At 40.3% G+C, this 13,446-nt stretch overlaps 1 protein-coding gene across 1 annotated transcript in view; it reads left to right on the top strand.

The window, feature by feature from the left end:
- The window catches only part of LOC126209916 (titin-like), a 285,842-nt gene that overhangs the window by 138,192 nt on the left and 134,204 nt on the right, over nucleotides 1-13,446 (top strand). Inside the window, exons 15-16 of the mRNA XM_049939036.1 lie at nucleotides 1,042-1,294; nucleotides 10,974-11,135. Coding sequence (XP_049794993.1) covers nucleotides 1,042-1,294; nucleotides 10,974-11,135 — 415 coding nt within the window. The remainder of the gene's footprint in view (nucleotides 1-1,041; nucleotides 1,295-10,973; nucleotides 11,136-13,446) is intronic.

The following is a 13,446-nucleotide window of genomic DNA, read 5'->3' as shown; positions in this document are numbered from 1 at the left end:
GGTTTTGTCTTTCATGGAGGTGGCTTGCTTGTTGTTTTGCATGGCACTATACCAGCACAGGCCTACATTGATGTTTTAAGCACCTTCTTGCTTTCCACTGTTGAAGAGCATTTTGGGGATGGCGATTGCATCTTTCAACACGGTCGAGCACCTGTTCATAATGCACGGCCTGTGGCGGAGTGGTTACATCACAATAAAATCCCTGTAATGGACTGGCCTGCACAGAGTCCTGACCTGAATCTGCGAAGAATGTGCTGCCATTCCCCAAGGAGCCTTCCAGCACCTGATTGAATGTATACCTCCAAGAGTGGAAGCTGTCACAAAGGCTGAGAGTGGGCCAGCACCATATTGAATTCCAGCATTACCAATGGAGGGCGCCATGAACTTGTAAATAATTTTGAGCCAGGTGTCCGGATACTTTTGATCACATAGTGTACATGACCTCTTCATTTTAAAACTTCTGAAGAAGCAGCCTTTTATGAAACACATTTTAAGCACCTACGTGGCTAGTGCTTACTACAGTCTGTTGATACAGATGATGAAAATATTATAAATTTTGGAAAAATGTCTTTTGTTTTCCACTGATTAAAGTAACCTAATAATAAAATTTTGAATGCTTGCATGTTCGTCAATCAATGCCAAGAAAGTGATCAAGAGACTCCGATAGGAAATGTAGCAGGAAGAAACTTAACTATATTCTGTCTATATTGTTGTTAAAGTAAGAAAAGTTCAGAATTGTGCATCGAGGTAGGAGGAAATGAGAGCAATCTTGAGTTAAAACTTCTGTGGTTTCCCTGAACCATTTGATCCAGCTCCCAAGATGATACCTTGAACAAGACAGTGGTCAAGTTTCCTTGTCCAGTGAAGGTGTTGCTCCGTCCTTAATAACACTGATACTGACTGACTTCAAAAATCTGCCTCTTCTTTTTTCGGCTGCCTGAACGTCTTAGTCCGAGTTCCTTTAATGTGTTTCCAAAGGTCGTCTGTTAAATATGTGAAAATAGTAGAACATTTTTTATGAATGTGTGTCTTCTGTTGCAGCAATGTCCTCTCTTGTAGGTACCGGGAATCGGCAGCAGGACACCAAGGAGAAAGCTGTCCAGTCTGCAGCCGAATGGAATGCCACATTCAATCGTGGTCGCCGCGACCAGCGCCGTTGCTGCTTTGATCTGCAGACATTCACCATCCACTACCCGCATAATCGTGCAGTGAAAATGGTTCCGAAGGATGTTCCCAAAATTGGATATTACCCAGTCGCGCTCATTCCTGGGCAGTATACTGATTATTATAAGAGGTCTGTCTGTTTACAGTTTCCCCATTGTACTCCTTTCCTTTCAGAAACATGCTTGAATCATTAATATCCTGACAATTCCCATAATCAGGGAATTGTCAATTATATACCATACAGTTATAAGGAGACTTAAACACGAATGGATACCATCATTTTAATGCGAAGTCATTGCTCCATGGGCTGCTTTATTCATATGGAGAACAAATAATTATGTTGGTTGCAAAAAACGAACTCTTTTTTCAGGCACTTCTTAGTGACTAAAATCTCGATGCCAGCTTAATTGGGTTAATAAAGAATTATTATGCCAAAGCAATATTAGTAGCCTTCAGTGGCGCAACAGTTTAAGTTTACAATGGACCTTGTTGTCTAATAGATGAAGATTGTGAAACATGAATCTGTTGTGCTGGTGATGGTGGATATGAGGTCCAGTAGTAATCTTGGCTTGATAAATTTTAAATAAATGCTCGGGAGGCACTGTCAAAATTTTAGTCATCATCAAGTTCCTGAAATTGGTGTAATCCCTAGAGCATTGAGTGTATAGAAGATGTTAACTGTCTTTCTTTTGAAATATTAACCCTCTTAATACTTCTTTAATCTGTCTGGAATCTATAATTCAATAGCGCAATATATATATATATATATATATATATATATATATATATATATAACAGAGGGAAACATTCCACGTGGAAAAAAAATATATCTAAAAAGAAAGATGATGAGACTTACCAAACAAAAGCGCTGGCAGGTCGATAGACACACAAACAAACACAAATATACACACAAAATTCTAGCTTTCGCAACCAACGGTTGCTTCGTCAGGAAAGAGGGAAGGAGAGGGAAAGATGAAAGGATGTGGGTTTTAAGGGAGAGGGTAAAGAGTCATTCCTTGTGATTTAAATATTTAAATATGTCTGCTTGTGTCTGTATGTGTGGATGGATATGTGTGTGTGTGTGCGAGTGTATACCTGTCCTTTTTTCCCCCTAAGGTAAGTCTTTCCGCTCCCGGGATTGGAATTGCGAAAGCTAGAATTTTGTGTGTATATTTGTGTTTGTTTGTGTGTCTATCGACCTGCCAGCGCTTTTTTTATATATATATATATATATATATATATATATATATATATATATATAACAGAGGGAAACATTCCACGTGGAAAAAATATATCTAAAAAGAAAGATGATGAGACTTACCAAACAAAAGCGCTGGCAGGTCGATAGACACACAAACAAACACAAATATACACACAAAATTCTAGCTTTCGCAACCAACGGTTGCTTCGTCAGGAAAGAGGGAAGGAGAGGGAAAGATGAAAGGATGTGGGTTTTAAGGGAGAGGGTAAAGAGTCATTCCTTGTGATTTAAATATTTAAATATGTCTGCTTGTGTCTGTATGTGTGGATGGATATGTGTGTGTGTGTGCGAGTGTATACCTGTCCTTTTTTCCCCCTAAGGTAAGTCTTTCCGCTCCCGGGATTGGAATTGCGAAAGCTAGAATTTTGTGTGTATATTTGTGTTTGTTTGTGTGTCTATCGACCTGCCAGCGCTTTTTATATATATATATATATATATATATATATATATATATATATATATATATATATAACAGAGGGAAACATTCCACGTGGAAAAAATATATCTAAAAAGAAAGATGATGAGACTTACCAAACAAAAGCGCTGGCAGGTCGATTTGGTAAGTCTCATCATCTTTCTTTTTAGATATATATATATATATATATATATATATATATATATATATATATATATATATATATATAGGGAAACATTCCACGTAGGAAAAATATATCTAAAAACAAAGATGATGTGACTTACCAAATGAGAAAGTGCTGGCAGGTCGACAGACACACAAACATACACACAAAATTCAAGCTTTCGCAACAAACTGTTGCCTCATCAGGAAAGAGGGGAAGGAGAGGGAAAGACGAAAGGATGTGGGTTTTACGGGAGAGGGTAAGGAGTCATTCCAATTCTGGGAGCGGAAAGACTTACCTTAGGGGGAAAAAAGGACAGGTATAACTCGCACACACACACACATATCCATCCACACATATACAGACACAAGCAGACATATTTAAATATGTCTGCTTGTGTCTGTATATGTGTGGATGGATATGTGTGTGTGTGCGCGCGAGTGTATACCCGTCCTTTTTTCCCACTAAGGTAAGTCTTTCTGCTCCCGGGATTGGAATGACTCCTTACCCTCTCCCTTAAAACCCACATCCTTTCGTCTTTCCCTCTCCTTCCCTCTTTCCTGATGAGGCAACAGTTTGTTGCGAAAGCTTGAATTTTGTGTGTATGTTTGTTTTTGTTTGTGTGTCTATCGACCTGCCAGCAATTTCGTTCGGAAAGTCACATCATCTTCATTTTTTTATATAGAGGGAAACATTCCGCGTGGGAAAAATATATCTAAAAACAAAGATGATGTGACTTACCAAACGAAAGCGCTGGCAGGTCGATAGACACACAAACACACACACAAAATTCAAGCTTTGGCAACAATCTGTTGCCTCATCAGGAAAGAGGGGAAGGAGAGGGAAAGACGAAAGGATGTGGGTTTCTCCCGCATGAGTGTGGTATAAGGATGGAACAGGATATTGTGTAGATTTTTTAGGGGGATGGTACGCCTTTCCAGCTGTTCTTGAGTATTATAATAAGACAAAGTGTATAAGGTGATATGGTGCAGAAAATCTGGCAGGTCTAGGTCTGTGAAGACCTTAGTGAGACCTCGAGCAGAATTCTCGTCACTGCAGATGCACTGTCCCCCAGTGGCCAAACTATAAGGTAGTGATTTTTTTGGCCTGAAAGGGATGTCAGCCCGCAAAATACAGGTTCTGTTGATGGTTAGTGGGATTGTTGTGAATGAAACCATCAGAGAGGTGAAAATCAACATTCAGAAATGTCTGAGGAGGACAAGGCGAAGCCAATGGGAGAGAAGGTGTTTCTGCTATGGAGCAGTGAGTATTTGGTGTCTTGGCCCTGAGTCCAAACCATGAAGTTATTATCAGTGAACTTGAACCAGACAAGGGTTTGGAATTTTAGGTGTCAAGTAAAGTTTCCTCTGGATGGTTCATAGACAGATTGGCATACAAGAGTGCCATGAGGGTGCCCATGGCGGTGCTGCAGATTTGTCTGTTCATCTTTCACTCAAAGGAGAAGTAACTAATATGTATTCTTATGGGGGAGAACTATTTTGAACACAACTCCTTGATGGGAACTGTTTATAGCAAGCTGAATCAGCTTTAAACTTGTTTGGTGTTGGGTTTGATCTATATTACTAGACAATTAACTCAGTACCAGTTTCAGGTAGCCTATCTAATGGCTTCCAGGCCTCACAAAAAAATTTGATTTTCAGTATTTTGCATAATTATTGACTGAATTTAAAATTTTAAAACTCTGTCATAATCTGCTTATTGAGAGGTGTCATTTTATGTTAAAAGTTTAACACAGTGAGACAAGTTTTACAGTTTGAAACTGTCTGTGTCTATAGTCCGTGAGACAAGTGATTGGTACTGACAGTTCCGGCGGGCAGACGGCGCTGTTGCCGAACGTGGCTCACAGCACGCGGCGCCCTGTCTGCTACACGCATTCTCTAGCAGCAGAAATAAAAGCGAGACAAAATACAAGTCGTATTGGTATGCGTGAATTTATTTAAAGTTGATGCTTGAAATATATTAACTCAAAAACGATAAGAGCTATTTAGTACAAGTATCTAAGATGCTGAAACATAATAAAATTATTTGTTAAACTTCACAACTGAAATGAAAACTATTTTCGCAAGTTGTTGAACATTAGCAGTTTTGGTTTCCATTGTTAAGTATTAGCATTATTAATTTGTTCTACTACAAGCTACAGAATAATTGGTCAGTGTATTAAGAGTTATAATCTGAAGAAAGTACTCACAATATGATGATCTGGTTGTAGATCGATAGCAAACTCCCTCCTTACATTCCTGAATACGTTATAGTTACTGCAATGGAAAAACACCACTCACATCACTGTCAGAATCTGACAGCACTACTCGAACTATCACTGCTCTCTCCCAGATGTATAATTAAATTTTCAATGCATTCTTCCACAACCCCTTCGGTTTTGACCGCCTCTCTTATGGCACTTGCAGTGCTGTTTACAATTTTAGCCCACGTCTCGCTTGTCACTTTATTGATAGCTGCTGGAAGGAGAGTTTCCACTTCAGAGATCGTGAATTTTTTATTGTTTGCAGCAATGTAATTTTTTATCTGCGCCCACACTCCTTCAGTTGCATTGAAGTGACATTGGTATGGAGGAAGCCGAACGATTTCATGCCCGTGCCTTTTAGCAATCTCGTCAATTACATATGTTGAAAATTGGGGTTTCTTTTGTGCCACAATTTCGAGCAGTTCCGCCTTCCTTAAATCTTCTCTGAAATCTACTTTTCGCCGTTTCGACCACTGAATGATATCGTCTTTTTTTGTTGCCAAGGTTGGTGCCTTATCATGAACAACGGAATGATAAGGCGCATTGTCCATAACAATCACTGATGGACTTGTCAGATTCGTCATAAGCGATGTCTCGAACCATTCTTGAAATACTACACTGTTCATTTCTTCATGGTAATCTCCCGTCTTTTTTGACCGAAACATTTTCAAGCAGTTTGGCACAAAACCTTTTGATGTTCCTGCATGTAAGACAATAATATGCCCTCCTTTGCCAACAGGCACTGCCATTGTCCCCTCGGGCGTTCCATCATTCCAGCCTCTACGTAACGAATGGCTGGCATTGACCCAAGTTTCATCTAACCACACTATACTTTCGAATTCCACACCCATGATCCTGCGCAGAAATCTGCACCGCCATGCAACTACATCTGTCCTTTCCATTAATATTTTGCGTCCGTTAAACAGTGAAGAGCTGAAGCCTATGTCTTTCAACACTGTACGCAATGAAAATTTGCTCCCTTTAAAAAGATCGTCTTTCTGAAGCGACACCTGTAATTTAGATAGAGTGGGATGTTCCCTTCTCTTATAATAGCTGTATATATGACGACGAATAGCGTCTTTCTGAAAATCGTCCAAAGCTGTCACCTGCTTATTTCTCGGTCGCTTCTTTCCTGGTGTGTGCAGCTTTGTTGTGCCACTCTCGTCACAATCTACACTATACTGTTCTTTCCCTATCTTTACAACAGTGTTCTTACTTATTTTCAATGCTGCTGCAGTTCTCTTCACAACCTGAACAGCAGGAATTAAGGGCCCACCTTTGTCCTTTTCTTTCTCAAAGTAATCCCTCACAGAGCACACGAATTTACGGGCCTGGGTGTGTAGCACACTTTTCTTCTTCCGTTTCACTTCTTGTGTTGGGCTGGTACTACCCGCCGCACTAGACATTGTTTACAACGAAACATAAACAAAGAAACACTAAAAACAACAAAAACGAAATAAACTGCAAATTCAACTTCAGACAAACGACGAACGACCGCACCGCCTGCACGCGAGACACTGGTAAGTTTCATAAGCGCACGCGACCGGGTTTCAGAACGGCAACGTGGCCCTTGCTACCCGCTCAAAGTCAGGCCGTCATTGGCTGCCTGCCTGCGGTCGCTAGGCAACGGAAAGACGCTACCGAGCTGTCAATACCAAAGACTCGTCTCCCAGACTATAGAGGCAGTGTAACTGAATGGCATGCAAATACTCAGGCTATATTCAACAGCATTTGAGACTGAGAGCACTTAGCACCTGCTGAAAAACCTTTACAGAACTTTATCTCGCTGACTTCCTCCATAAATTGATGAATGGAAAAAGTTTATTGGCTACTACATTTTCGCTGTACATCTATTAAAACTCCAGCATCAGTAAATGCATTTTAATTTATTACTTCTTTTGTACTATCTCTATTCATAACACATTTTGCGAGATATGACACCATAAACATCAAGATGCGTAAAAACTGCCTTTTGCCTAAAATGGAGTGCAAATTACTGAGACTATATTAATCCTGTGTTTCATAGTAAAAGGACTTAGTGACTTCCAACAATTGGTAAACATAATTTCAAACCTTTTCTAAAGTTTTTCAAATTTACATCCTTCACATCAGTTGTTTATACATTTACTCATTTGTGAAGTAATGAAACACTCAAAACTTTTTAATGTGGATGTTCAAGTCTTCAAAGACGCAGCAGTTTACTGTTTAAGAAATAGGACAAAAAGGAGATGCAGAAAATAACAGGGAAAGGAAAATGGTGGTCAGGTTCCAGGACAAACAGAGATGAAAAGATAAAAGCAGCAAATAAAGTTGAGAAGACAGATTATTTTGTATGAGAAATGAGAGTAGGGAATCTGGTGGAGGGTAAGTTCCCTTCTCCAGAGTTCAGATAACCTAGTATGAGGTGGGAGGATTAGTATCGCCCATAACGGGCACTCAGATCCCACGAGTCAATGCTGTAGAGCATGTTCAGAAACTGGGAGCTGAGCGTCCCAAAGGTGGCCTGTTCTTCTATGTCCTTTATGTGCTCATCCACTTTATTGGCAGTCGTATGTATATAAAAATGCTGTGTTGTGGACACAAGTTAGTTGATAATGTATGTGCTTTTGCACATTACTCTCCTTCAATTTGTAGGATTTATCAGTGGTGGGGCTAGAGTAGTCAGCGGCGGGTGGGTGCACAAGGCATGTTTTTATGGCTGATATAATTGCAGGAACATTGGGGTTGAGCCGATGGTCTGGAAATACCCTACAGCTTGACTAGGATGTTACGGATGTTAGGAAACTCACAGAAGGCAACAGTGGGCCATGTGGAGGACACTGCCATATGCAGGATCTCAATTTCTTTTTTTACCAGTAAACGCCTGATTCTTTAAGAAACCAAACTGTCATGTTTAAAACAGCTTCAAACGTCGGATTGCTTTAAAAATAAGTTAATGTATTAAATATTTGACATTAAGAATACAAGTGGGGAAAGGTTTAAAATTATGCTTAAAGTTCATGGGGAGTCGCTAAGTGCTCTCATTATCAACCACTACATGTATATAGTCTGGGTTAATTGCACTCTGATTTAAGCATAAATTAGTTTTTTGCACATCTGAATATTTATGGTACCATATCTCCTGAACTAGGGGTTGTACAATGATACAATTTTGCATGTGTATTCTGTGATATATGCAGATACTGTCTACAAAGTTTGTTGCAATTGAATTTAGTAGTAAAGAAGTAACAAATTAAAATGTCATGCCAGATTGTTGGAGTTTGACTATGCACCATTTTAAGCAGAAGCTAGGGTCTATACAAGGGCGATGTACTTGAGGACAATATTATGGAAATGGAAGAGGATGTAGATGAAGATGAAATGGGAGATACAATACTGTGTGAAGAGTTTGACAGTGCACAATACTGTGTGAAGAGTTTGACAGTGCACTGAGAGACCTGAGTCGAAACAAGGCCCCGGGAGTAGAAAACAATCCATTAGAACTACTGACGGGCTTGGGAGAGCCAACCTGACAAAACTCTACCATCTGGTGAGCAAGATGTATGAGACAGGTGAAATACCCTCAGACTTCAAGAAGAATATAATAATTCCAATCCCAAAGAAAGCAGGTGTTGACAGATGTGAAAATTACTGAACTATCAGTTTAAGAAGTCAGAGCAGCAAAATACTAACGCAAATTCTTTACAGACGAATGGAAAAACTGGTAGAAGCCGGCCTCGGGGAAGATCAGTTTGGATTACGTAGAAATGTTGGAACACGTGAGGCAATACTGACCTTACGACTTATCTTAGAAAAAAGATTAAGGAAAGGCAAACGTATGTTTCTAGCATTTGCAGACTTAGAGAAAGCTTTTGACAATGTTGACTGGAATACTCTCTTTCAAATTCTGAGGGTGGCAGGGGTAAAATACAGGGAGCGAAAGGCTATTTACAATTTGTACAGAAACCAGATGGCAGTTATAAGAGTCAAGGGGCATGAAAGGGAAGCAGTGGTTGGGAAGGGAGTAAGACAGGGTTGTAGCCTCTCCCCGATGTTATTCAATCTGTATATTGAGCAAGCAGTAAAGGAAACAAAAGAAAAATTCGGAGTAGTTATTAAAATCCACGGAGAAGAAATAAAAACTTTGAGGTTCGCCGATGACATTGTAATTCTGTCAGAGACAGCAAAGGACTTGGAAGAGCAGTTGAACGGAATGGACAGTGTCTTAAAAGGAGGATATAAGATGAACGTCAACAAAAGCAATATGAGAATAATGGAATGTAGTCGAATTAAGTTGAGTGATGCTGAGGGAATTAGATTAGGAAATGAGACTTTTAAGGTAGTAAAGGAGTTTTGCTATTTGGGGAGCAAAATAACTGATAATGGTCGAAGTAGAGAAGATATAAAATGTAGACTGGCAATGGCAAGGAAAGCGTTTCTGAAGAAGAGAAATTTGTTAACATAGAGTATAGATTTAAGTGCCAGGAAGTCGTTTCTGATAGTATTTGTATGGAAGTGAAACATGGACAATAAATAGCTTGGACAAGAAGAGAATAGAAGCTTTCAAAATGTGGTGCTACAGAAGAATGCTGAAGATTAGATGGGTAGATCACAAAACTAATAAGGAGGTATTGAATAGAATTGGGGAGAAGAGCAGTTTCTGGCATAACTTGACAAGAAGAAGGGACTGGTTGGTAGGACATGTTCTGAGGCATCGAGGGATCACAAATTTAGCATTGGAGGGCAGCGTGGAGTGTAAAAATCGTAGAGGGAGACCAAGAGATGAATACACTAAGCAGATTCGTCACAGGTTCGAATCCTCCCTCGGGCATGGATGTGTGTGATGTCCTTAGGTTAGTTAGGTTTAAGTAGTTCTAAGTTCTAGGGGACTGATGACCTCAGCAGTTAAGTCCCATAGTGCTCAGAGCCATTTGAACTAAGCAGATTCAGATGAATGTTGGTTGCAGTAAGTACTGGGAGATGAAGAAGCTTGCACAGGTTAGGGTAGCATGGAGAGCTGCATCAAACCAGTCTCAGGACTGAAGACGACAACAACAACAACTTTTTCATGCATCTAGATGTCTATGATGACATATCTCCTGAACTGTGTGTTGTTCAATGATACAATTTTTCAGGTTCATTCAGTGGTATTTCTGGATACTGTGTGCGAACTGTGCTACGAATAGAGTTGACAGTAAAGGAGTAATAAATTAAGACATCACATGTGATTCTGGAGTTTTATTACATGAACTTTTCTCTCTTTTGTCACGTTGTCAGGGATCTCGGCGAGAAAAAGTTTTATGGAGGTTTGAGGTTATGTGTAAAGTTAATTGGAAGTAACTAAGTGCTCACGTTCTGAAATCTCGTGCGAATAAAGTCCAGGTATTCGTTTGCTGTCAGTCACACTGCCTTGGGACAAACACCCAGTTTGTAACTGTAATACTTATCTTACTGTGTAATACTTTCAGGATTATGCCCCTTAATGAGTAGGTTATAACAAAATTTTAAATTTGGTCAGTGATTACGAGAAATGTTGAAAATCAAATTTTTGTTGCCTCTGGAAGCCGTTAAATAGCAGCCAGCAACTGGTATTGCTTTCTGGGATAGTCATAATATAAATGCCAAAATGTGACTGGCACACTGCATGTGTTGCTTGTATTGAAAAAAGTTTAACTGCAAATGCAGGTTGGCAGTATTTAATTGTGAATGCTCGTTTTTCAATTTGCAGCTATACACCTGCGGAGCTCCGCTACTTCCCTCTCAACACGGTGCTGTACGGTCCGCTGAAGCCCAACGAACGACACCAGGAGCCTCTGCCAGGCTCTGGCGGTGGCGGCTCAGATGGGAGCCAGTCCGACTCAGACGATTCCAGCTCCTCTTCAGATTCGAGGTCAGTACAGGCTGTGACTTCATATTGCAAGCAAGGTTTCTACAGCTGCCGCCACCTCTGGCATCCCAGTCTCCATCCTTCACGGTCATTTCAGTCTCCTCCATTAAGACCTCTCGCCGCCATTGCTTCATTGACATCGTCTTTCCAGCGTCTCACAGGTCTACCGCTCTTTCTTCTTTGATGTGGAATCCATTGCCATGCATGTTTCGGCCGTCTTGTGTCTCGCATATGCTGTAAGTGACCATACCAGAGCAGGTGCTTCCTTTCTATGTAGTCCAGGATTGCTCTTTCAGCATTCATAACCTCTCTGACCCTATCATTTCTAATATGATCATGCCTGGAATATCCACAACTCCGTACTCAGAAATCCATCTCGATAGGCAGCAGGCTATCTTTCTGCCTCTGAGTTAATTCCCGCAACTCTGCACCACATGTTGTGATAATTTCAATAATTGTGTGGTAGATTGTATGTTTTGTTCTGCGCATTATGGTTTTGCTCCAGAGAATACCATTTAGTTGTTCTATGGCTCACTTGCCCTGGCCAATTTTATTGTTTATATCATCCATACTTCTACCATTTGACGACAGTGTCACTCCCAGGTACTGAAAATTATGACACCCTTTAATAGTATCAGCACCGAGTTGTAAGTCGTTAACAGCATTTTCTCCCACTTTCAGATATTGTGTTTTAGATACATTTATGACAAGACCCTATTTTTCATATCTTCTTTTAATTTGCAGAGCATGTAATTTGCATCTTTCTCATCTCCAGCTACTAACAATCAGTCGTCAGCAAAAATTAAGGTGAACAAGATCTCATCGTCTATGGGGATACCCATTCCTCCTCATTTCCTTTTCCAGGATTTTAGTGCCACCTCTAGGTAAATCTTAAAGAATGTAGGGGCGAGTGCGCATTCCTGGCGTACTCCCTTTGTCACCTAAAACTCTTGAGACAGTTGATTTCTCGCTTTTACCATTGCCGTACAACCTTGGCAGAGGAGTCTGACGGCTTTCACATAGCTCAGTGACATGCCATTATCAATTAGACTTGTTCATAGCTTGTTCTGTGGAACTGCGTCATAAGGTTTCTGGAGACCTACAAAGACAAGGTGGGTCGTAAGGCCTCTTGCTGTCCTTTTCTCCATTAGGTTTTCGAGGGTAAATATTCCCATCAGTACAGGAGTGACCGATCTGAATCCATTTTGGTCTTCAGATTCGGTAATTTCTTCTTCTTCTATCCTCTTTTTTAGGATACTGCCATAGACTCTCGCCACGGATGGCATCACACTAATACCACGATAGTTTGCACAATTTCTCCTGTTGCCTTTCTTAAATATTGATGTAATTGTTGCCTTTTTCCACTCCTTTGCGGCTTCGTCACCTCGAAGGCTTTTGTCAAAAATCACTGCCAATACCTCAAGAGTTCTGACGGTGCTGCTTTTAACCAGTTCTATATAAATTAATCCTGGACCTGGTGACTTTCTATTTTTCATGGCATTAATTTCATTTTGGACTTTCTTCGGGGCTGTCGGTGTAATATTATTACTGATTTCAATGTCTGGTGGGTTCTCAGTGAATGCTGCTCTGTTCTCAGTTAGTAGTCCGTGGTAGTGTTGTACCCGTTCTTGCATGCTTTATACATCAGTCAGAAAATATTCCAGGTTAACTCTGCTTCATTAATCAGGTTGATGACGTGTCTTTACAGCATGGAAAATGAGGAATCCTCTTGCAAATTTAATCAAGGAAATCTTGACAATTCTGAGAGGTTCTAGGGGGAGTTGAACTGTTCGTTGATGGAAAGAAATGTCCTGAACCTTTTTGTTAAACTCTCTCTCTCTCTCTCTCTCTCTCTCTCTCTCTCTCTCTCTCTCTCTATCAGTTTGACAAAAATAAAACAATGGAAACTACAGGTTGGAATATCAACACTATTAGGAAAAGGATAGATTGCTACTGACCCTACTAAAGATGACCCATTGAGTGCAGACAAACAAAACAAAAAAACCATTACACTTACAGCTTTCAGCCAAATCCTTCTTTGGCAAACAACACACACATATTCGCGCAGGTCAGCGCACACACACACACATACACACACGACCATGGTAGTCTTTTGGTTGTGCCAGTCTGCAGCTCAAAGGGTCATCTTTATGGTGAGTAGCAATCTATTCTTTTCCTAATGTTGTTGACAACAGTTTGAAGCATGTTTCTACATGGATTTCTCATATACGTAAGGTCATTGCACAGTGAATGGCACAGCACGGCACAGAATGGTGACAGATGAAGGCATCGAAGGAATTTTCAGGCACAGCTG

The sequence above is a fragment of the Schistocerca nitens genome, chromosome 10, assembly GCF_023898315.1.
Source record: "Schistocerca nitens isolate TAMUIC-IGC-003100 chromosome 10, iqSchNite1.1, whole genome shotgun sequence".
NCBI classification, from domain to species: Eukaryota; Metazoa; Arthropoda; class Insecta; order Orthoptera; family Acrididae; genus Schistocerca; species Schistocerca nitens.
The sequence above is the reverse complement of the archived record's forward strand: the minus strand, read 5'-3'. Positions and strand labels throughout refer to the sequence as shown.